General features: G+C 42.6%; 1 protein-coding gene across 3 annotated transcripts in view; it reads left to right on the top strand.

The window, feature by feature from the left end:
• The window catches only part of MKLN1 (muskelin 1), a 145,243-nt gene extending 131,851 nt beyond the window's left edge, over positions 1-13,392 (top strand). For all 3 annotated transcript variants that reach the window (XM_042467105.1, XM_042467106.1, XM_042467107.1), the window contains 2 exons: positions 3,426-3,480; positions 7,470-13,392. In XM_042467105.1, coding sequence (XP_042323039.1) covers positions 3,426-3,480; positions 7,470-7,591 — 177 coding nt within the window. In that variant the 3' untranslated portion in view covers positions 7,592-13,392. The remainder of the gene's footprint in view (positions 1-3,425; positions 3,481-7,469) is intronic.
• Positions 13,393-21,555: the final 8,163 nt, after the last annotated feature.

The raw sequence follows: 21,555 nt of genomic DNA, 5'->3' as shown, positions 1-21,555 counted from the left end.
TTCTTAATGGTTCATAAGCTGAATATGAACTAGCCCTAAAATGCGGTAGCTAAAAAAGCTAATGCAGTCTTCAGCTGTATTAATAGAAGCATAGTGACCAGATCACAAGAGTCAAGTTGCATTTGGAATTTTGTGACTGTTTCTGGGCATCCCTTTTTAAGAAGAGCGTGGTTAAGTTAGAGCAAATCCAGGTAAGAGTAGTGGTGATGGCAAGAGATCTGGGAACCAAGTGCCGTAAGAAATGGTTGCAGAATCTAGGTAATGGTGAAACAGCTTTTTTATAGGAAAATACCTGTTGGATCTCACCCCACAAAGCTTTTTGTAACGGAACACAGATCTCCAACTGGATAAGATACGAAGAGTTACTAACAAGAAACAATATGAATAACTACAACGTGAAAAAGATAGAAGATATAAAAACCATGGAGACTCAAAAGCACTGGTTTCTCTATCATCAATTGACAAAAAGGTTCAAAATAGATGTAGAAGCAGAAAACTTCGAAATTGAAAATATGGAATTGGACAATGTCTTACAAAAAGAATAAAAGAAACTAACATCTAAATTGTATAAAATACTACTACAAAGAAAGGTAAAGTAGAACGTAGTAAAAGGCACTATGATACAATGGACCAGGGACCTGGGAAGGATAATGGACTTGGATAGCTGGCAGCATGCCAGGGAAAAAACACAAAAATGTACGGCTTGTCAGAACCTACATGAGAATTACCAAAAAATGGAATTCCGATGGCATCTGACGCCAGCAAAGCTCACAAAAATTCATAAAGGAAATAGCAATCAGTGCTGGAAATGTCTGAACACAAAATGGCTCCATGTATGGTGGGAATGCCCAAAGATAAAGAAATACTGGAATCAAATTCATTTGTCAATAACAAAAATTCTTGGAATAAATTTCGAGCAGATCCCTGAAATCTACCTTTTGAACATGACAAACAAAATTCCGAAGGAAATTGAAAGTCAGCATTGGCAAAAAATCCTCTATATGGTAATGGCGGAAAGATTACTTTTTGGCTCAATATTGGAAAACCTATGAAACTCCATCTATTGATGAGTGGTTGTTAAAAATATATGACATGATGGAAATGGACAGGTTAACAAACATTATTCAAGGAAAGGATGAGGAAAAGATGGAAAGGAAATGGGAGGCACTAAAGATTTTTTGTGGAAAACGTTGGAACAATATATAAAATAACATGAATAAATAAGAATTGTTGAGCAAAACTACTTAACTTTGAGAGGATAGAGAGATTTAAATTAATAAAGAAATTAATTTTATAAGGAAACATTAGAGAAGAGGGTAATAGACACACAAGACGTATGTTATGTTGGAAGTTTATTTACTTTTTTAACTTGGAAGATGCAACAATCGATATGTAGTAATTGTATAGTGAAGATACAGAGAGCTGTCTGGATGTTACTGTATGATGTTATATTGCAAGAAATAATTTTTTAAAAAAAAATATGTCAGCAACAGGATGCCAGCCAGTACTAAAAATACATCTGTTTTGACTTCGTTAAATGGATGAAATTATTTAATTAAGTTTTTGATGTTCTACACTGAAAAAAAAAAAGAATCTAGGTATGTTTGGCTTGTGAAGAGATGATTGAAGAATGGCAAGGTAGCGATTTTCAGATACCTGGAAACCTGAGAGCAGGACTAGAGTCATAGAATTCCAGAGCTAGGAACTTCTTCCTAACATTTAGTTGGAATCTCCTTTCCTGTAGCTTGAATCCACTGCTCTATGTCCTAGTCTCTGGAGCAGCAGAAAAGAAGCATGCTCCATCTTCAATATGACATTTTCTCAGATATTTAAACATGTAACCTTCTCTTCTCCAGGCTAAACATATCCAGCTCCCTAAGCTGCTCATCATAAGACATGGTTTCTAGGCTTTTTACCATTTTGATTACCCTCCTTTGGACATGCTTCAGCTTGTCCACATCCTTCTTGAATTGTGGTGCCCAGAACTGGACACAGTATTTCAGGTGAAACCTGACTAAAGCAAAATAGAGTGGTACTATTACTTCCCTCAGTCTAGACACTATACAGCTATTGATTCAGCCTAGAATTCTATTGGTTTTCTTAGGTGCTGCATTCCATTGCTGACTCAAGTTCAGCCTGTGGACCACTAAGAGTCCTAGATCCTTTTCACATGTACTGCTATCAAACCAGGTGTCACCCATCCTATATCTGTGCATTTCAATATTACTGCCCAAGTGTAGTATCCTACATTTCTCCCTGTTGAAATTCATTTTGTTAGTTTTTGCTCACTTTTCTAATCTGTTAAGGTCAGTTTTGAACCAATGGGTAGAAATTACAGAGAAAGAAATCTTACCTGGTAATTTCCTAACAATGAGAGTTGTTCAGCAATGGAGCAAGTTTTCTCGCAAGCTGAAGGGTTCTCCTTCTTGAGAGATGTTCAAGCAGAGACTGGAGAGCCATATGTCAGGGTTGCTGCTACTGTGTCCTACATTACGCAGGCTGACTTGAGCTATGAGGTTGAACTACATGATCATTAATATGTCTTCCAACTCTGCCGTTCTTGAATTTGTTCTGACTTTCTTGAGTTTATTTTGTTTTTTGTTTTTTGTTTTTTTAAAAAAAGCTCTGTTGGTGGCTTTCACACCTTGTGGTAGTGATTTTTGTAATGTCTGCATTGTGTCGTATGTTAAAAGTAAGTTTTTAAGCCTACCGTAGGTCTTTGTATAGACCTCCATACTATCACTCTAATTATGTAATGCCATGGGAGTGTCTTAGAGGCATTGGATCTGCTAGGCTTAGAATGCAGACATTGGTTACAGGTGGCTATCAGGGTATCTCTCTCTAGACCTTAGAGCATCTGAACATTGTGAAATTCTTTCTAACTATGACCTTCAGGATGGAGGATCTCTTATGCTATGTTGGGCCTCTTGAGGCTCAGGAAAGTCTGACATCACCAAAAAATTCAGTCTGAGAACAACCCCATTTTAGAGTCTGCCCAAAAGCAAAGTATCAATTTATGCAAAAGTAAACGATCCTTTCTTTCCCTGTGATAATTGCAGAAGAGGCTTCAAGCTACCACTTGCTGTATCTCCATTCACATGAAAGTCAGATTATACCTTTGGACCTTGGCTGGCTTGGAGGGAGCAGTGATTTTTGTTAAGAGTTTGTTGGCTTTTGTGAAATGCCAAGATGACAGCTTAATAAATGAATGTAGTTGGAAAGCCCTGATCTAAAAACAGAAGGGGGTGAATTCTTTTCCAGCAGAATGTGAATCCTCAGTTTGGCCTTATTAGGTCTTGGAAGGCCACCTCCCTGATCCTCATGCACAATAAGTTCCTTTCATTGTTGTTGATTGGAAAGATTTTATTTTCTACTGGGAACACTGAAATGTTTTAAAAACCCTCTCTGTTTTTTCCTCCCCCTAGTTCCAGCTACTTGCTTCAGCCCTCTTCAAGTCTGGCTCAGCTCTCAGCACCCTTGGTGAGTACAGATTCAGATTATGAGGAATTGCTGCTTTTGCAGCTGTCTCAAAAAAGCCTGTGTCTTAAATCCCCAGAAACGTCATGGGATCAGTTTCAAGCTGTCAGTATGCCAGACACGGTGCGGTGGTGTTAGCCACGTAAGTAGGGAGGCATTGGTCAAAACAAATTAATGTGTACCACATCCTCTTGGAAGCTAATGGCTCTTTGCTGGGGAGGAGGAAGATGGACAGACAGATCTCTTCTTGTGATGAGCATCTTAAACATGGATTAGTTCAGGCTGTTTTTCTCACTCCTAGGCAGTTTTCTGTCTCCTTGGGCAGCATGTCAAAGAAAACAGCAACATTTTAAATTTCCCAGAACCAAAAATCCAAAGTTCAGCTCCCCAAACCATAATAATCTTCCCTTCACATTCCAAAGATGAAAGAGAGAAGTTTCCACTTCTTATAATGCTGGTTTGAATAATAGCTGCATCTCTTTGGACAAACCTTTGAAAAGCAGGATATAATGCTGTGGGTCCTTCAACTCCCTCTTCCATCAAGTGACAGCATCCACCATAAGAAAGTGACCATGTTCTTTGAAGCATTGGTACTGAAGGCTCTATGGCTTTAAATCAAAGCTTGGAAAAATTAGATTCCCCACTCCAAGATGTTAATGTGTGCCTTTAAGTCATTCCTGACTTCTGATGATCCTAAGGCACCTGTCACAGGGTTTTCTTGGCAAGATTTCTTCAGAGGAAAGGTTGCCTTTGCTTTCCTCTAAGGCTGAAAGAATATGACTCACCCTAGGTTACCTATTGGGTTTCCATGGCTGAGCAGAGATTTGAACCCCAGTCTCCAGAGTCGTAGTTCCAACATTCATACCACTACACCATGCTGGCTTGCCCCCAGGATGACTGGCCCCCAAATCCCTTAGCCATCATGACCATCTGGCTTATGACCATGCTTTTTGCTGTGGGATTCTGTGGGCTAACATCCAAAAAAAGTCAATTTTCCCAACCTTAAAGAGAAATGGAAAGGCTAGAAACCAAAATCAACCTTTGAGGATTAATCCTACCTTGAATGTTCCTGGAGGGGATCAATTAAAGTGCTGTACAGTCATCCGTAGGAAGGAATTCAACTCACCCTGCGATAATTTTGAATGCCCACAGCTGGCTGCATGAATAGAACCCATGATGCAAATCCTTACCATAACATTGTTATGTAACTTTCTGGTTGTGTGACAGCTGGCATCCTTGTCTGTACAGTTGCAAGATTCGCTTTTCCCCAGCAGTGCTGCAGAATGGGATTTGCAGCAAAGCCTCTCCTGCAAACTGCATCATCACATTTTGAGGTTTAATTTTTTAATGGTCAGGGCTGGGACTCATTTCAGTGGTGCAATCTTTTGCACAGTGTATCCAATGCAGTGCAAAACGTAGCTGCAACTACCCAACAGCTCTTTCTCATTTAGGACATCCTTCTTCCATTCTTATACAACTCCTAGACAAGTGTTAATTTTATGAAATATTAACATTTATTTGGGCAAAACTTGGTTAGCCATCTCACTTTGGTTGCAATTTTTTTGCATGGATGATTATCCCTCTAGCACTAAACCACACTATTCTATTTTAACCTAACAACATAGCTTCAGAAAGTGGATTGCCCTTAAAGTGGACTGCATTTAAGTAGACTGTTTTGTATGCCTTGAAGTCATTTCTGACTAACAGCGACCTTAAGGCGAGGCTATCACAGGGTTTTCTTGGCAAGATTTGTTCAGAGGGAGTTCACCATTGCCTTCCCTTGAGACAGAGGAGTTTATCAGACAGGGGAAAGTGGAAGCATAATCCAATGGCAATCTAAACGCAATCATGGGGTTAACGTTATTGCGTGATAAACTACCATATGCAAATTCGGGCAATGAGAAGTCAGTCCGAGCGCAATCACGTTGTTGCAATTTTGGGAAATGGCATGCTATTTTTGGGCAATGGGAAGCCAGTTCAAATGCAGTTCGCATTCACATAAATTCGCTGAACTAGCGAATTCACGTAAATGCGCTCCGGCCCCACTTTCTTTTCATTTGAAATTAAGAGAAATTCCTCAGGTGTGATAAAGTCCAGAGAGAGCATGGTTTGCCCAAGCCCACCCACTGTGTTTCCATGACTGAGCAGGGATTTGAACCCTAGTCTCTTAGAGTCTCAGTTCAACACTCAAGCCACTGCACATGCTGGCTGTCAGTTAAAATTATAGCTTTTGCATTGTACAGAATACTCATATTGACTAACTAGCTGCAACAAGCTTGTGTCCAAGAAAAAAGGCTATATGTTCCCAAAAACCAGGCTCTGACAATCTGCTTTTCCACAAAGGAGTTTAAGATTGCCTGTGATGGGGCTGTAGATACTATCCTTACAATTGCCCTGAAAAGTAGGTTAGGTTTGGGGGAGAGCAACTGGCCATAGGCCATTAGGGAGCTTGGTGACTGATCAGGAATTGACAACCAGATCTCTCTTGGGTTCAAAACACACTGCAGAAATAATGCAGTTTTAGACTGATTTAGGTGCCCTGGCTCAGCAATAATCCAGTTTGAGACTGCTTTAACTGCCTTGGGTCATTCCTAGGGAATCCTGGGAACTGTAGTTGTGAGACATTTTGCCTTTCTGTCCTTTGCTGACACAATAAACTACAATTCCCAGGATTCCTTAGGAATGACCCAAGGCAGTTAAAGCGGTTTCAAACTGGATTATTGCTGCAATGTGTGTTGGACCTTGGTCATGTCCACCAACATCCTGGCTCTTATAGCTGGGAAGGGCCAATTCTATACCTGAGTTTCCTTTGCTGCCTGGAATGGGCTCTTTATTGGTTGAGCACAGATTTTACATGCAGAAGGATCCAGAAGGTCCATTGCAGCTCTAGTTAAAAGGATTTCTATAACACATTTGTCGGGGGTGTTGGATAGCTGCTGAGGGTTGGAATAGAAGGCATTGGACAGGGTAAACTTAATGGTCTGACTCTGTAGATTGTCGTCATGTGTTTGTAATGCATTACATTGTCATTGTAGCCTGGGATAAAACACCTGACTCTCTTCTTATAGTGAGAATTGTTTGTGCATGTTTATAGGCTGTGCAGCTAGGCTTCTCTCTGAAGAAATCTCACTATTCCCCCCTTTTGGGGGGGGGGGTTGAGCTGTGGTTGAAAGAGAATCTACACGAAACCATTATAGCAGTTCAGTCCCACTTTAACTGTAATGGCTTTGTCCTATGGCATCCTGAGGTTTTTAGTTGGAACAGTTACTTGGAATTATCTGCAAGATCTCTCTGGTATGGTAATGCACATAAGTGGACCTACAATTCCCATTACTATTTAAGTGGGACCATGACATTTAAAATGATATCAAACTGCTGTAACTCTGCAGTGTATACACTATAAGTTTCTTTTCGAAGGTAGCAATGAGTAATTTCAGCAATTTTCTTCCTTCTGTGAGAAAGTCTATGAAAGCCATCTAAGTTTGGGACTTATTTGCATGTGGTTGTTTTGCATAGAAAACAACATTTTCTGCATTGTCTGTGTGGAAAGAAATGTTTCAGTGTAGAAATAGTAATTTCTGTGTAGAAAATACAGTTTTAATGTAAACAACAATGTGTGGTTTTTATGCAGAATAAATTCCCAATTACAGTACTGCTCACAAAAGCTGCATTTCCTACATAGTACTTGATATTTGTGAATGGAAATATTACTTTGCCTGCAGGAAAAGCCATTTCCTGCACAGAACAAGGATGCACAAATTTTGCTCAGACTAAGTCCTTAATTGCGAAGACTCTCATCAGTCTCAGGACTCTTTGCATCAGGCTGTCTCAACACTTAAATATGTTTTTGACCCTTTTAAAAAAATATTTTCAACTACTCTTTCCTTCCCTGGTAGACACAGCCTCCATGATTTTCAAGAATTCCTCCTTTCAGCCTCTGAACTGTTTGATTTCTCTTCCCTCCCCTTGTGCTCTCATCTCTCCATCTCCAGGGTTTTCTGACGTGGATCACATCTACGCCCAACGAACTCAACTATTTGATACTTTGGTGAACTTCTTTCCTGACAACATGACTCCTCCCAAAGGCAACCTGGTTGACCTCATTACTCTGTGACAGGGCAGCTGCCAGAGACGTGGAAGGAGGGGAAGAGAACATTTTTGCTTTCAGTATTTTTTTAAAAACTGTTTGTGTGTGTGCACGCACGCAGTGACTGAGTGACTGGTGGACTTCGGTGATAAGAGAATAACCCAGCTTTGAAAGTGGCTTTATGGGTAATGCCAAATGGGACTAGGCTAATAATAAAAAAAGTAATTTGACATACAATTAATGAAGAAAAAAATTATATATTTTCTGACTTTTGATTTTTAAAGGCTAATGAACACTGGCAGGAAGAAAGGAATTGTGTGGTCATCCGAGTTGTTCATACTGTCGGGGTCTGTGGTGTGCTGCAAATTGATACCTTTTTTACGGTGGGGAGGGTTTGTAATTTCATCTCAACAATTACTTTTGGTTCCTTCCAGCTTTACTCTCAGTGTTTACATCAGCAGTGGATGCTGGTGTGCATTAGGGTTGTGTGTGTCTGTCCGCCTCTCTTTGTGAACTGAAGTCTTGTAACTGCAATGTGACTGCGTCCATTCATTTTAGAGAAGTAAGCCAGTGCCCTCTGGTGGGCTGCTGAGATCTTGCTGGGGAGTGGAGTGTAAATGTTGTTAGGGTTTAACTGTACTGAAACCATCAGGTCGGATGACAAAATGAGGCTCATCCCACATTTGGTGAAGAAACCAGGAGGGAGGGAGATGGTGGGCATGCCGCCACTTAATTTTTTCCCTGCCTGCAGCATTTCTCACAGGCAGTGAAAGAAACCTACGCATGTTGACATGCACTTTTTCTCGTTCTGTCTGATTCCAGATACAGGGAATACATGTATCAGAAACCATGCTGGGGGAGAAATAGGTTTGCTTCGGTGGGGATTTTTTCTAGTGAAAAAGCAGTAGGTGAAAGGAAGAGGAAGCACCCAGTCTGTGCAGAAAGTTTTCCCATTCCAAATCATTCCCCTGCCAATGCTTGCCGCAATGGTGATTTGGAAGGGAACATGCTGTGGCACATATGACATCTAGTTCCTTCCCATGTGCAGTGGTACTACAATCATCTTGGTCTTAATTGCCTCACTCTGCTCCCTTCTCCATCTGTAAGGGACAGCACCAGGGGCTTGACTCTTGGGGCTTGACCGTCATTGGGCAGTGGAAGGCTTTTGCACAGAGTGCCAGAGCAAGAGCATACCCTTCTGCACTGTGTTCATTAAGGACATAAAACATCTGTAAGCGGCACTTACATGTCCATAAGTCACTAACAGAATGCCAGCCAGTGTCTGCCTTAAACTGAGTGGAATGGGGGAAGGCAAAGTGCTGACCTCTAGCTATTGTGGACTGCAGTTCTCATCAGCCCTAGAATGGGAAGGAATGATGGAAGCTGCACTCCCAATGACAACTATAGTGCTGCACTTCACATGCCGTGGCGTAGATGCTGGCCAGCGTATGCTGTCATAGTGCCCAGCCTTCCTCACCATTGGTTAGTCTGTCTAGGGCTGTTGGGAGCTGCAGTCCAACAGCAGCTGGAAGGCACATGGTTCCCACCCCAGCTTGAAGTCATTCAGACATGTCTTTTCAGTGTAGGGTTTGTAATGCTCTCAGTGATGGCACAAATGAATGCAGGGGCTGACTTCTTTCCTTCTTTATGCCTCCTTTTCTTTTGTTCGCCACCCGTGGGCTAAGCAGCTGTATAATGTGAAAGCGAGGAATGTAATACCTGTATTCACCTGTCCATGATATCTGAAGTGAGTGAATCTTAAAAAGATGCTTTGGGTGAGATGAAATACATATTTTTGCTTCTTGGATTTCTGAGATCTTTTCCCTCCATAACAAACCACAAAAGACTGAATTTGGTGTGTGTGTATTTTTTTGTGTTCTTATATTGCTTGAGTTTTAGGACAACTTTGAATTGAAATGAAACCTTGATGGGATAAACACTGGGGATGCCAAGCGCAGCTGCCTGACCTTCTCTAAGGAAGTCTGTGGAATGGACAAGGAAGGTCACTGGCAAATTGGATTATAATTGAAACAAAAAAGTGTGTGATTTTTGATGCTGTTTGCCAACAGTTTTATTAATAGTAACTGATACAGCAGGGTTATGTAAAGTGCAGCCTTTGGATGCTGTTGGACTGCATCTCCCAGCCAGCATAGCCAGTTGTGAGGAATGCTGAGAGTTCCAGTCCAACATCCATCTGGAGCCCCCAATACCATCCCACAGCTGTATGGCTTCCCTGGTAATTTATATAGCTTCATTGTTGAGGGACGTCTTTTTAGTGGGATGATTTGCTCAAATGTAAACAGGTGAACAAGAGCTAGTTGCTGAAACCAGATTTGTGTGCTGAAAATTTGAATCCAATGGCTCTGTGGAAATCCACGTTATATGATATTAATACAGTTGTGTTTTGACATCACAGTTAACCATGGATTGCTCTGGGTGGAATTCACAAGCAGTAATGAACTTCTGGCTTACTGCTCGCCCATCAGAGCTGGGACTTTGGAAGCCTTTCCTTTTCCTTTTGGTTAATGTTGATTTGCCACTGTACCTGACCAGGGATTGTAGTTCATGCAAACAAGCCAGCTTAGTTTCAAACCACAATCCCTGGTTCAAGCAAAGTGCCAAGTTTGTGGATATACTAAACATGAAAGCTTTCTAGATATTAGGGGTCAGGGAAATTTTAAAAAGAGCAGTTTGGTGGTTTGTCACGATGTCTGGACACAGTCAGACAGTGTGGGTTGGTTCTGAGAAGTGACTGACCTGCGGCAGGAAAATCGGGTGACCAAGTGCCTATTTTTTTAAAAAAGCAATTCTTCTCTTCTTCCTCTCTCTTTGTCTCCCTCTCTCTCTCTTACATTGTGTGGAACCTAGGTAATTGTTGAAACCTTTTCCTGTTTCAGATGGATTTTGCATTTGTCAAGCCTGTTGCCTGTACTTGCCAGCCTTGCTTTTGACAACTAGGCTGTTTGTATCTTGCCCACTAAGGCATTATCATGTGGGATGGCAGGGAGGAAGAGCTTGCTTTGATCCTGAAACGTTTGTCCACTTGCTTCTTTGGGGATACTGAGGCCTCTTTTTTAGGATGGTTTTTCTCATTTATTGGTAAAATTGACTACAGAGCTAGTGAGAATCTCTTGGCATGGCATGAACCCATGTTTTATTCTTAGTTGCTTGCATGTCACTTCATAATATGTTCAAACTTCCTCCTCCCCCAGTATGTTTACTTCCATGGAGTTGGAGATGGTAGATGAGTTTGGAGTTATCTGAGACTCTCCCTGCAAAGCAATCCAGATCCATTGGCCAGAGGCTGAATGGGCCAAAAACAGGCCTCTGAACTGGTGGCCCCTGCTGGAATAATGGATGCCTGGCAGCTGATAGTGGTGCCATCAGGTATGGGTATAAGCTAGGTTGTACCATGCTTGTGAGTGTCAAGTCATGGTGGCATCCCAGACTTGTTAGCAGGGCACAGAACACTTCCTGGTTTTGAATTACAACTCTCAGAATCCCTTAGCCAATGTGTGGCTGTGCTGACCAGGGGATTCTGGGAGCTGTAGTCCAGAATTTACTGCCATTGCTTTGTAATCCAGAATCAAAAACCTATGGGCTTTCTGAAGTTTATTTTATTTTATATCCTGTCTTTCTCCCAAAATGGGATACCTGAGCACCAATTTATTTATTGGGGTTCAGGAAATTTAAGACCTGGCCTATTCTTGGTATCTATTCAAGCACTTGCAACTAATGACAAGATTACTGGAGACAGCTATTTGCTTCTGTACTTTACCTGGAAGCTTCCAGAGGTGTCTAGCTTTTCTTCATTGTTGGATGCCAAATATTATGCTAGATGATCCTCAGCTTTTGGAAACAAACTCACCTCTGTTGTGGGTCTACTGCATAGCTTGCCTGGTGTCCTTGTCTGTTGACATAAGTGAAGAAAGGAGAGTGTGTTGGATTGGGAGCTCTCACTGAAGCCCCCTTCCCTCCTTAAGCTGTTGAGGGATAGGGGCAACACCCCAAAGAGGTGAGAATGCAGGGTGGAAGAAGCAATTAGAAGGTTCCTTGTCTTCCTATCTGTTGGATCCAAAATATCAACTAAGAGGTGAAAAACTGAGGAGCAGGACAGTTTTAACTGCTCTCTAGAAATCCCATTCTGTATGTGGGACATCCCTTATCTGAAGGAGAAAGAGGGCCCTAAAGGAGCCCCAAAGAAGAGAAGGTGGAAAGACCACCACCCCTTTAGCATCTGCTAAGCTTTTTGATGAAAACAAATTTATTTTAAAGGTGTGGATTTCATTTGTGGATTTTTGTGTTTTTGATGCAGTTCTGGCCAGGCAGTTTGTTAATGAGTGGTTTGTATATTCTAGGCAGTTTTGCTGGCCAGCCTGCCCTGTAGCACTTGAATGGTTAGGAGGCCTTCCTTACACATTCATCTACTCCTTACACATGCTTCTAACTCTGGCTCCTTTTGGCATGGCTCTGGAACCAGTAAACCTTTATGCATACATAGCTGTTGTTCCTGCCATGCTGTGGATTTCTCACGTTTTCCCTCACATTAAATAAGAATATTTATTCCTATGAATATTTATTCTTATTAATATTTATTCTGTGGAATAAGAATTGGTTTCTTATCTAGGCTCAAGAATTGGGAAAGTACATCACATAAAGGACATATTGTACTGATTCAGCCAGTTTGACAGACCGACCTTCTTTCCTCAGAAAATCTACAACTGCAGTCCCAGGACTCCCTGAAACCCCTAAGATTTCTTTGGAGGAAGCAACAGTAATGGAGTGTTCACTTATATAATGACTTCTCATGTAGACAGGTCTTCTTGGAAAGCTTACCTGGCTTTTCTTTGATGCTTGACATAATCTGTCCCAGTAGCTCTCAACCTTTAATCCTTTGGCCTTCAGGCTCCAAGAATCAGTCACTATTGGCTTTCCTGGTGGAGGCTACTGGAGGTTAAAGTCCAAAAGAGCTGGAGGATCATAGGTTGAGAACCCCTGATCTGGACTCTGTCATGGGGGAATCATGTGTCCATACTTGTGAGCGCAGTAAGAAAGCCTTATATTGAAAATAAATGAAAATATATATAAAAGGAAAGTCCATTAGATCCGAGGGAGAATGCAAACCAGTGACCTTCTCCTACATACACTGATATGAAACAAGGTGTACCATCTGCAAACCTCATTACAATATGCCATTCTGTTTCAGTTGGAAAGAAGGCATTCCAAAGGGATTATACCCCAATGGATCAGGTTGATCTGCCATTTTGTCTGTTGCACTTACGTGTCGTGTTATCTACCTCCTGCATCCATGCGCCATCTTGATCAGGCCTCCACTAGCTCAGAGGCAATGCCTTGGTGACTTCTGTGGCCAGAACACTGGACTGCTGTTGGACTTTCCTTGCCCTGGGAGACCTGGACTGCACTTAACAGACTGTCTTGTGTGACTTGAAATTTTCCAGAGACAGTGAGGCAGACTCTACAGTGACATTTTTCAGGAGTGGGTGGGATTTTGAAGCTGAGATGCAGAAGTGTCTCCAGGACGGTTGTGTCATGCTCCCTTTCCTGCTGTGTTCGCCACTGTTTGCCGCCTTCAGACTTTCCTTTCTCCGTTTGCGATATTAATGTCACCCTGTGTTCTCTACCCATTTGCCCCCTCCTGTCTTGGCGTGAGGTGAATGACTGTGAACCCAGGTTGAAGTAGTCTGTAACAATTCCTTTGGAGTGATAAAAAAGCAAATTACCTATGTAGAATTATGCTGTATGTAATGTATATACGGAGAGAGAATGTATTTTGTTCATTTTTTTCTTAATAAAAAAAAATGAAGCCACTCTTGTGTTCTTGTTATGTGAACTGCGCCGCCTTGAGTTTCTGTATTGGGAGAAAGGGCAGATATAAGAAAAGAAAATAACAGCAACAACTGGGAAATATAATATTTTAAAGAAGTGTGTGCTGTTTGCAAAATTTCATAAGAGGCTGTCCCATATTTGCACTTTAGCAGAAGCAGGAAACTGCATTAATAACTGCCTCTTTGTATCAAATGAAGAGTTCATAGCCTAGTAGCTCCTTTCCCACAGGGGCCATCCAGATGCCTCTAGCAATACCACAAATGCAGCATGAAGACAAAAATCCTGCCGTTTACACAAGCCAGACACATTGGACATTCAGAAGAATGTTCCTCTTAAAGCATTTTGACTATATAGCTGTTGATGCATCTTTCTTCTTCCTCTCTAGCTTTGTCAAATCCACCTTTAATGTCTTCTTAAATGTGTAGCTGTCACCACGTTCTGCCAGATGAATTCCTTTTGTGTGCCCTGATTCTAATGCCAGTTTCAATGTACAGTCAGTCCTCCATATCCATGGCTTCTGTAGTCACTAATTTAATTGTCCACAGCTTGAAAATATCACCCACATGTACTAAAAGCAAGCCTTGATTTTGCCATTTTATAAAGGGGGCATTGTTTTATTACCCAATTGTATATGATGGGACTTGAGCACCCACAGATTTTGGTATCCATAGGCGGTCTTGAAACCAAACCCCAAGGGCCAACTGTTTATCTCCAACTACACCAATTCTAGTATTATGAAAGGAGAAACAGTCCTCTTCCATACATGCAGAGGCCATGGCTTGGTCACATCTGTGGCCAAGGTACTGACAAACATGTTCCCCACCTGTTTTCTTCCTTAAGCTTATATAAAACAGGTTTCTTTAGCTTTTCCCAAACTCAGATATTGGGCAAATGAGAAGCCATTATTAATAGCAAGGGTGGGTCGCATGCTTCTCTGCCAGGGCTGTTGAATGGCCAACCCCATCTTTCCTCATCTCCAGGGTCATTGGGATTTGCAGCTGAAGGGCCAGAAGATAACTATCCCTGTTTTATGGCCAAGGACCGTAGTTGAATGGTAGACTGCATGCTTTTAATGCAGATTCAACCTAGGTTCATCTGCAGATGGAATTGGGTAGCAGATAATAGATTAAACTTTTCTATGTCTGAAATGCCACAGAACAAGTCTCAACAGTTCTGTGCTAGATGGGTTTATGGTCTGGGTTGGTATAAAGGCAATTTCTTAGCTACAAAGGGGAATGGTCCAACCGCATGTTTGTTTGGACTGCCCTTTTGTGTATTTGAGGCTAAGCCAATGGAGGGATTGGCTGCCTATTTCTGAATATACTTGTACTTTAGTTGTACGGGGGACTCTGCAGTCAATTGCAAGTGCCCCCCCCCCCAGCATGTTATCTTTTTATTTATTCCAATCTCACCACTTGACATTGAACCAAACTGGAGAAAAAGACAACACAAAAGCCCAAGCCAGATTTTGAGCCTGAGATACAAGCCAGCAAGAAGAAGGGTGAGTGAGTGCTATGTTTAGAAAATAGTTCTCAAACAAAAGTATAACTACGGCGCGTTACAGACCGCCCCTTTGGGGCGGCCTGTAGGCGCACCTTTCCCCACCGGATCGGGGCCTCAGCGGCCAGAGCGGCAGCCACTGAGGCCCCGATCCGCCGCTTTCCGGGCTGCGGGGAAGCGGCAAAAGGCCCCTTCCCCGCAGCCTGGAAAGGGGTGTCCTTGGGGCTTCAAGGGGTGTCCTTGGTCCGCTGGGCATAGCCGTCTGTAAGATTCCCCAATACGTCACAACCGCGCCGCCTCGTTTGGAGGTGGCGCGGTCGTCACGTATCAATTGCGGCGGCTGTGTGGAACGGCTGCTGTCATTTTGTGCGCACACAGTGCGCACTAGGGTTAGGGCAGTGCAGAAGCACCACTCCGCCTTAACCCTAGTACGCTCTCTGCGCGTACTTTTAAGCCCGTCTGTAACGGGCCTAAAATGTCAGAAAGCAATGATGGTTTTACCCTCGCTCTACCCCAGCAAAAGGGAAATATGTCAGCAGTTCACAAAAGAAGCTTTCTTTATTGACTGAAATAAAGTGGTGTCTTCAAAATATACTTTGTAGGAAAATGCAACAATAATCTTTACAATCCAGTTCCTTGTTAGAATTCCAGTGTATAGTAGACTCCCTGTTTCAGTGCAAGTGAGCACTGCAGAAACCTATACAGTATTAAAAGGGTACTGTTCCAATGCATTTTACAATCAGTAGTAGAAGGGCAATACATACATACATAGCACAGTCCATTCAGATTATGAAAACAGCTCTTACTTTGAGGGAGATGTTGGTCCTGAACGTGGGAGGCCAAACTCCTTGACAGTGAGCAGATCACATATTTCCCTGCTTAACTTGCCTCATGCCATGGTTGTATTAATAGAAGAGCTCTAGGAACCCCTTTTTACAGCATAGAACTTACAAATAGTAAATTACAGCCAAAAATTAATAAAAATTCTACAGACAACCAGATGTGAGCGAGAGTTGATGCCCTTTAATGGGTAAGTCATGTTTAACATTTTCAGGAGCATTTTGGAAACTTGTTAAGTGGTGCCCTCTTCATTGCCTTAATCTGTACTTGACATCTTTTTGTGTAAACCCACACACCCCATCAGTAAGGAAAAAGAATTGAGTATTTTTGACGTATCTAAATATCCTCAAACGGTTAAGCCAACAGAGTTGCTTTGCAGTGATAGCCACTCTTGAAATACAAGCACAGAGCAGCCAGAATAGTGTCTACCTGATAAAAATGTGTTGGGTCAAATGGTTGCTGGTCTAATCCAAATAACCACTAGGCTGTGTGTATCATTGGATTGCAACTCCTAGCAATTGGCTACCCTGCCTAGGACTGGGGTCTTCATCCAAAGAGCCCATCCCAGTTGCCCATCCCTGCTTAATAGATTCATAGAATTTAGGTTTGGAAGCTACCTCGGGAAGCCATGTCATTTAAAACAACAACAAACCCAACCCTGCTGAACACAATAAAAACAAAACAAAACTGCTCCCCTCTAGTTGTTTGGGGCCATGTCTCTAGTATCCTGATCATCTAGTGGAGTGATATAAGATGTCCAAAACATCTGGAAGGCTCTAGATTGTAGGAAGCTGAATTAGGCATCCCTGAAAGGTGGCCGCCTGTTTCCACGTAAGTATTTCTAACAAAGGAGAGGCACATTCACATACATTTTTGGGTCTGTCCCTGGACGCTGCACTCCACCCCATGCATCTGAGGAGATATGCTCAAGTCTGTTTTAGTCTGGAAGATCAGTGTGCAATGGGATGTTGTAGCCCCTATGAGACGGAAAGAAAGAAGGTGGTTACACTGATCTTCCAGACTAAAATGGCTATGTCTTTGACATTTCCTACCTTCTGTTCCAGTATGCACGGGGGACATGTTTTTGTAGCTCCCCAGTGGCCTAAAGCATTTTTTGTCTAACATGATCTCTAGGGAGTGTGGAAGGCATGCCCCACCACATTTTGCAGTTTCCCTGGGCTCCCCCGGATCAAATTTTTTACAATTTCTTTCCAAAATGATAAAAAAAAAAATTTTGCCTCAAAACACCTGCTTTCTAATTTTTTGTCTTCCTTCAGGGACTGGAAGATGAAACATGTCCACACAACAGCAGGGTGTTTGGGGCAGCAAAGTGGTTTATTTTTATGAACAGGTGCATTGGAGGCTAAAAGCAGCCCCCAGTCATCCACAGTTCCCATCCCTTCCCCCTGAATAGCTGTTATTGTTGGGGGGGGGGCATCTTACAAATTTGCTGGAATCTGTTTTCCCTACAGTTTCTACTTATGAGTGGTCTTTGCTCCTGAAGAAAAGATTAGAATGGTCTTCCCAACGCAGCACTTCTGGCACTTGATGGCACGGCCGCGGCCATGTCTCCCTTTAACCATGCTGAACACTCTTTTATCAGACTAACCCAATTTACGCACTGAAGAGTGGCTTAAAGGCACAATCCCGCCTGATTTTGGAATCTAAGCAGGGTCAGCCCAGTTAGTACTGGGATACAAGGCTGCCAATGCGTACCAGGCACTGTATTTCAGAGGAAGGAAGTTTGCAAAAACCACCTCTGAGGAGTCCTTGCCAACACCACAAAACTCATGGGGCCACCGTTAAGTCAACAGGCCACTTGAAGGTTAACACACACACACAAGACAGGCCACTATCCCCCTGTGAAATCTAGAATCTTGCTTGTCAAGTCTGGCTGATAAAAAGAGGCTAAATTGACATCTCCCATCCCTGACATCGTAGTCACTGTTCAGATTTTTTGCCCATGGCGTTGCCAGTGTTGGGGGTAGAGTGTCTTCTGTCCAAATGATTACTGTACAATGATTTGTGGGGAGGACTCAAAAGTGTCCTTTCCTCTGCCTTAAAAAAACTTTCTCATAACTTTCAATTGGTATGTTTTCATCACAAATCTCCCTTTAAATAAAAGGAACGATCCAGACGTCCACCCATCCCGTTTTCGCCCTTTTTCTCTGCTCATTGGCTGAGTCATCACAAGGCCATCTGGTGTCTTTATTAATGGGACTTCAAGGCATTTTATCACATCACTTCATCTTTCTCCTCCTGAATAGACCTGGGTTGGGCCGTCCTTACAGCAACTTCCCTTCAAATTATTTTCTTGGCAGGCCTGACAGAGAGATTCTCAACATTGGTCTGTATTGGTATACACAAGGAGACAGAAGGCAACGTCAAGCAATTCAGAACAGGCAGGCTTGCGTCCTTGCCACTTTGACGCTTTGCAAGAAGCCCAAGCAAGCAATCCTTATCCTTATCAAGCCTTACATCATCCCGTAATGGGCCGCTGAGGCTGTTTGGTATGTTTGGGTTGAGGCAGAATTTATAAGTGATTCTGGGGCAACTTGTAAGATAATGCCCAGCTCCTTTGCCCAGATTGATGAAGCAAACTTAAATGTCCCACCATTTTTGTTATGGATCAATTCCACTTGTCTTACACAGCTAAGAAAACTATTCAGAATAAGCGTTTTTTTCCTGCACAAACAACAGCAGGCAAAGAAGGGACATGAAACACAGCACTCCCAAGCTGCAATTCTATACATTAAAACAAAACAATGTTAAGTTGGAATTCTCCTTTTAAAAATTGTCTCCCAACATTCAGTTCTAGCAGGTGATCCGGGGTTCTAGTATGAAGAGAGTTAGAATAGCTTCCCGCCTTACTTTCTCCCAAGCCATGAACAATTTTACAGGTTGGGTCTTCCTTATAAAGAATTCCAAAATCCAATACTCCAACACCCCAAATTTTTTTCCATGCACGTCAAGATAGGACACCTTGGCTTTGCTCTGATAGTCAAAGTACACAACTTTGTTTCATGCGCAAAATTATTAAAATGTTGTATAAAATTGACTTCAGGTTGTGGGCATAAGGTGTATATGAAACTAAATGATTTCGGTTTAGACTTGGGTCCCATCTCCAAGATGCTCATTTTGTACATATATGAAATACAGATATTCCAAATTCTATATTAAAAAAATTGAAATCCAGAATACGTTGCTCCTAAGCATTTCAGATAAGGGAGGCTCAACCTATATACGTCTCTTATCATGTCTCCACTTATTTGCCTTTCCTTCCCCCCAAGCTCAATAGCCCCCAGCACATAACCTTATAGAGCCAGTGTGGTGCAGTCAATTTGGACTAAGATTCTGAGAGATCAGAGTTGAAATTCTCATGTGGCCACAGAAACCGAGGGCAGGTGACACTCTCTCATCCGCAGGATGGCAAGGACAAACCTCTTTTGAAGAAATCTTGCCAAGAATAAGCCTGTGATAGGCTTACCTTAGAGTTGCTGTAAGTCAGAAACAACTGTGAAGGCACACAACAACAGTCCCTTGGTCATTCTGGCTGCCCTCCTGCACCAAATGATCTACTGAAGTGCTTCTTAAGCTAGCCGACAGAGGAAGGACTGACAGTGTTATTCTCCCAATGGGTCAGGGATTGGCATATTTGTGCCTCTGGGTGACAAACTGTTCCTTATTTACCTGGAAATTGGCTGCCATAGCTTGTGGACCAGTACCAGTCCATGACCTACCCTCTTTGAGCAGCATTGATCTGCATTACATATGAGCTCCTGCCAAAAGGCATTGTATTTGCCTATGCATGTTGAGAAACCTCTATACATGCAGCCGGTAGCAAATTTGGATGCAAAAATGCTGTTTTTGCAAAGACCGAGGACTTCAGTCTGGCCTGAAGAAGATGTGATAGGTCAAATTTATCTTTCCAAGGCCAGTTTTGGGGCCTCAACTGCCCGTCTCTGGGCTCAGTGAGGCCTTTTTTATCCAATGGGAAGTGATCTAGAAATTGATATCTGTTGGCCCTAAAATGTGGTCAGGGCTTGAATGTGGTGAAATGTCCCTCACTGCACCCTAGGGATGGGGAGGCACATTTGGGCCAATTTTTGTTTTGATTTTTTTTCAGAAGGGGAGGGAAACAAGGAAACAAGGTGACCCCATAACTGCTGACATTTGCTCACGCCTGTTGTAGGCCTTCTCAGGATTCTCCTCTGTCAGTCCCTGAGTGTGCAAATGGAAAAGAGAAATAAAATGATGTATTTGGTCTGCAGGAATCTCTCCTGTTGCCATGTCAAGGGTTCCTGAACTCTGGAAGCAAAAGGTGTCCAAAGCCATTGCTGCCAATATGCATGCAACTCCTCAGATTATGACCTTTGCATATATAGTTTAGTTTTTGCATAATCCTTCTGGTTCCACTAAAACAAGGAAATCTCTGCATCCTTCTCAATAAGAGAACCCTGCTTTAACTCCTTCCATATGTTGAGATTCCCCTCTTCGGGAGTCCTGAGCTTGTTCTGCCAGCCTTGAGGGCTAGAAGCGTGTCGTCTGTACATGAGCGGAAGCTGCAAAGCACTTTTAGATGGGCTTCAGGAACGGCCAACCCCCTGTGGATTGTACCAATCCATCCATGTCCCTTTTTTGCATCCAAAAGCCCTTTCTTTCCTAGTGGGATTGCTCAACCTGAACTTTCCTGACTAGCCTAAACCAATGGTGGAAATAGGAGGCACGGTCCTTTAAATATAATCTATGTACAACACATACAATTTGCTGAGAAGCCAATGGGGTTTAAAAAACAAAACGAACAAACGAAATGCCACGGCAGACGGCTCCTTGCGACTTTCTTCTACTGTGTACTTCCCCTTTTATGCACGTGTGGGCTGCAGTCGAGTCTCCTCCGGTTTACATTTTTTACTCTTTTTTTTTTTTGAATTGTAGGAAGTTTACTACATCTTCTCTCGTTCTCTCTTTCTCTTCTCTCGATCCTCTCATGGATATAGAATGTGTGTCCCCGCCTTCCTCTCAGAGCATCTTTTGTTAGGCATATCCAGGGGACGATCCAGCTGTCGGCAACTCGCCTTTAGGTTGACCTTTGTGTCTCCTGCATCCTCTGCTGAGGTCTCCATCAACCCACACCTCGAGGGTTGGGTTGTCATGAAACCGTTCTCCACGTCTGAAGTGTCTTCAGTCAGAAGACGCTGCTGGTGAAATAAGGAGGACAGGTAAGAGGGGTCAGCAAGAGGCTGAGAGCAGATGATGATGATGAGGAGATGATTATAACAATAATAAGGATGATTATTTCGTTCTAACCCACCTCTCTCTAAAGACCGACAGATTAATTCAACAAGAAATTGGACATGTAAAACCAGTTAAAAATAGATCCCACATCAATAAGTTTTTTGTGGGTTTTTCGGCTGTGTGGGCCCTGTGTCTAGAAGAGTTACTCCTGACGTTTTGCCAGCATCGAGGGCTGGCCATTTGCAGAAGGTTGTTAACAACAACACAACAATTTTTTTTAATTTGAGGAGCACTTTTCCGTCCAGGCTCCTCAGGTCAAGCAGGGAAAGATCTGCTAGAGGTCCCAACTGCACTTATGCAAGGACCTCCAACGGAGCCTTTCCATCTCACCCCAAGATTATGGAATTATCTTCCAGAGAGCTCCCGCTCCACCACATCTTTAGATACTTTTAAGAAGACCTAAGACCTTCTTCGTTTCTCAAGCTTCCCCCATGAGATGGTTACTGTCATGAGTTCATCACCCCCTCGGTTTGAACGACCGTGGATGGTTAGTGGATTCCCTACGCACT

This window comes from Sceloporus undulatus, chromosome 5, assembly GCF_019175285.1.
Source record: "Sceloporus undulatus isolate JIND9_A2432 ecotype Alabama chromosome 5, SceUnd_v1.1, whole genome shotgun sequence".
NCBI classification, from domain to species: Eukaryota; Metazoa; Chordata; class Lepidosauria; order Squamata; family Phrynosomatidae; genus Sceloporus; species Sceloporus undulatus.
The sequence above is the reverse complement of the archived record's forward strand: the minus strand, read 5'-3'. Positions and strand labels throughout refer to the sequence as shown.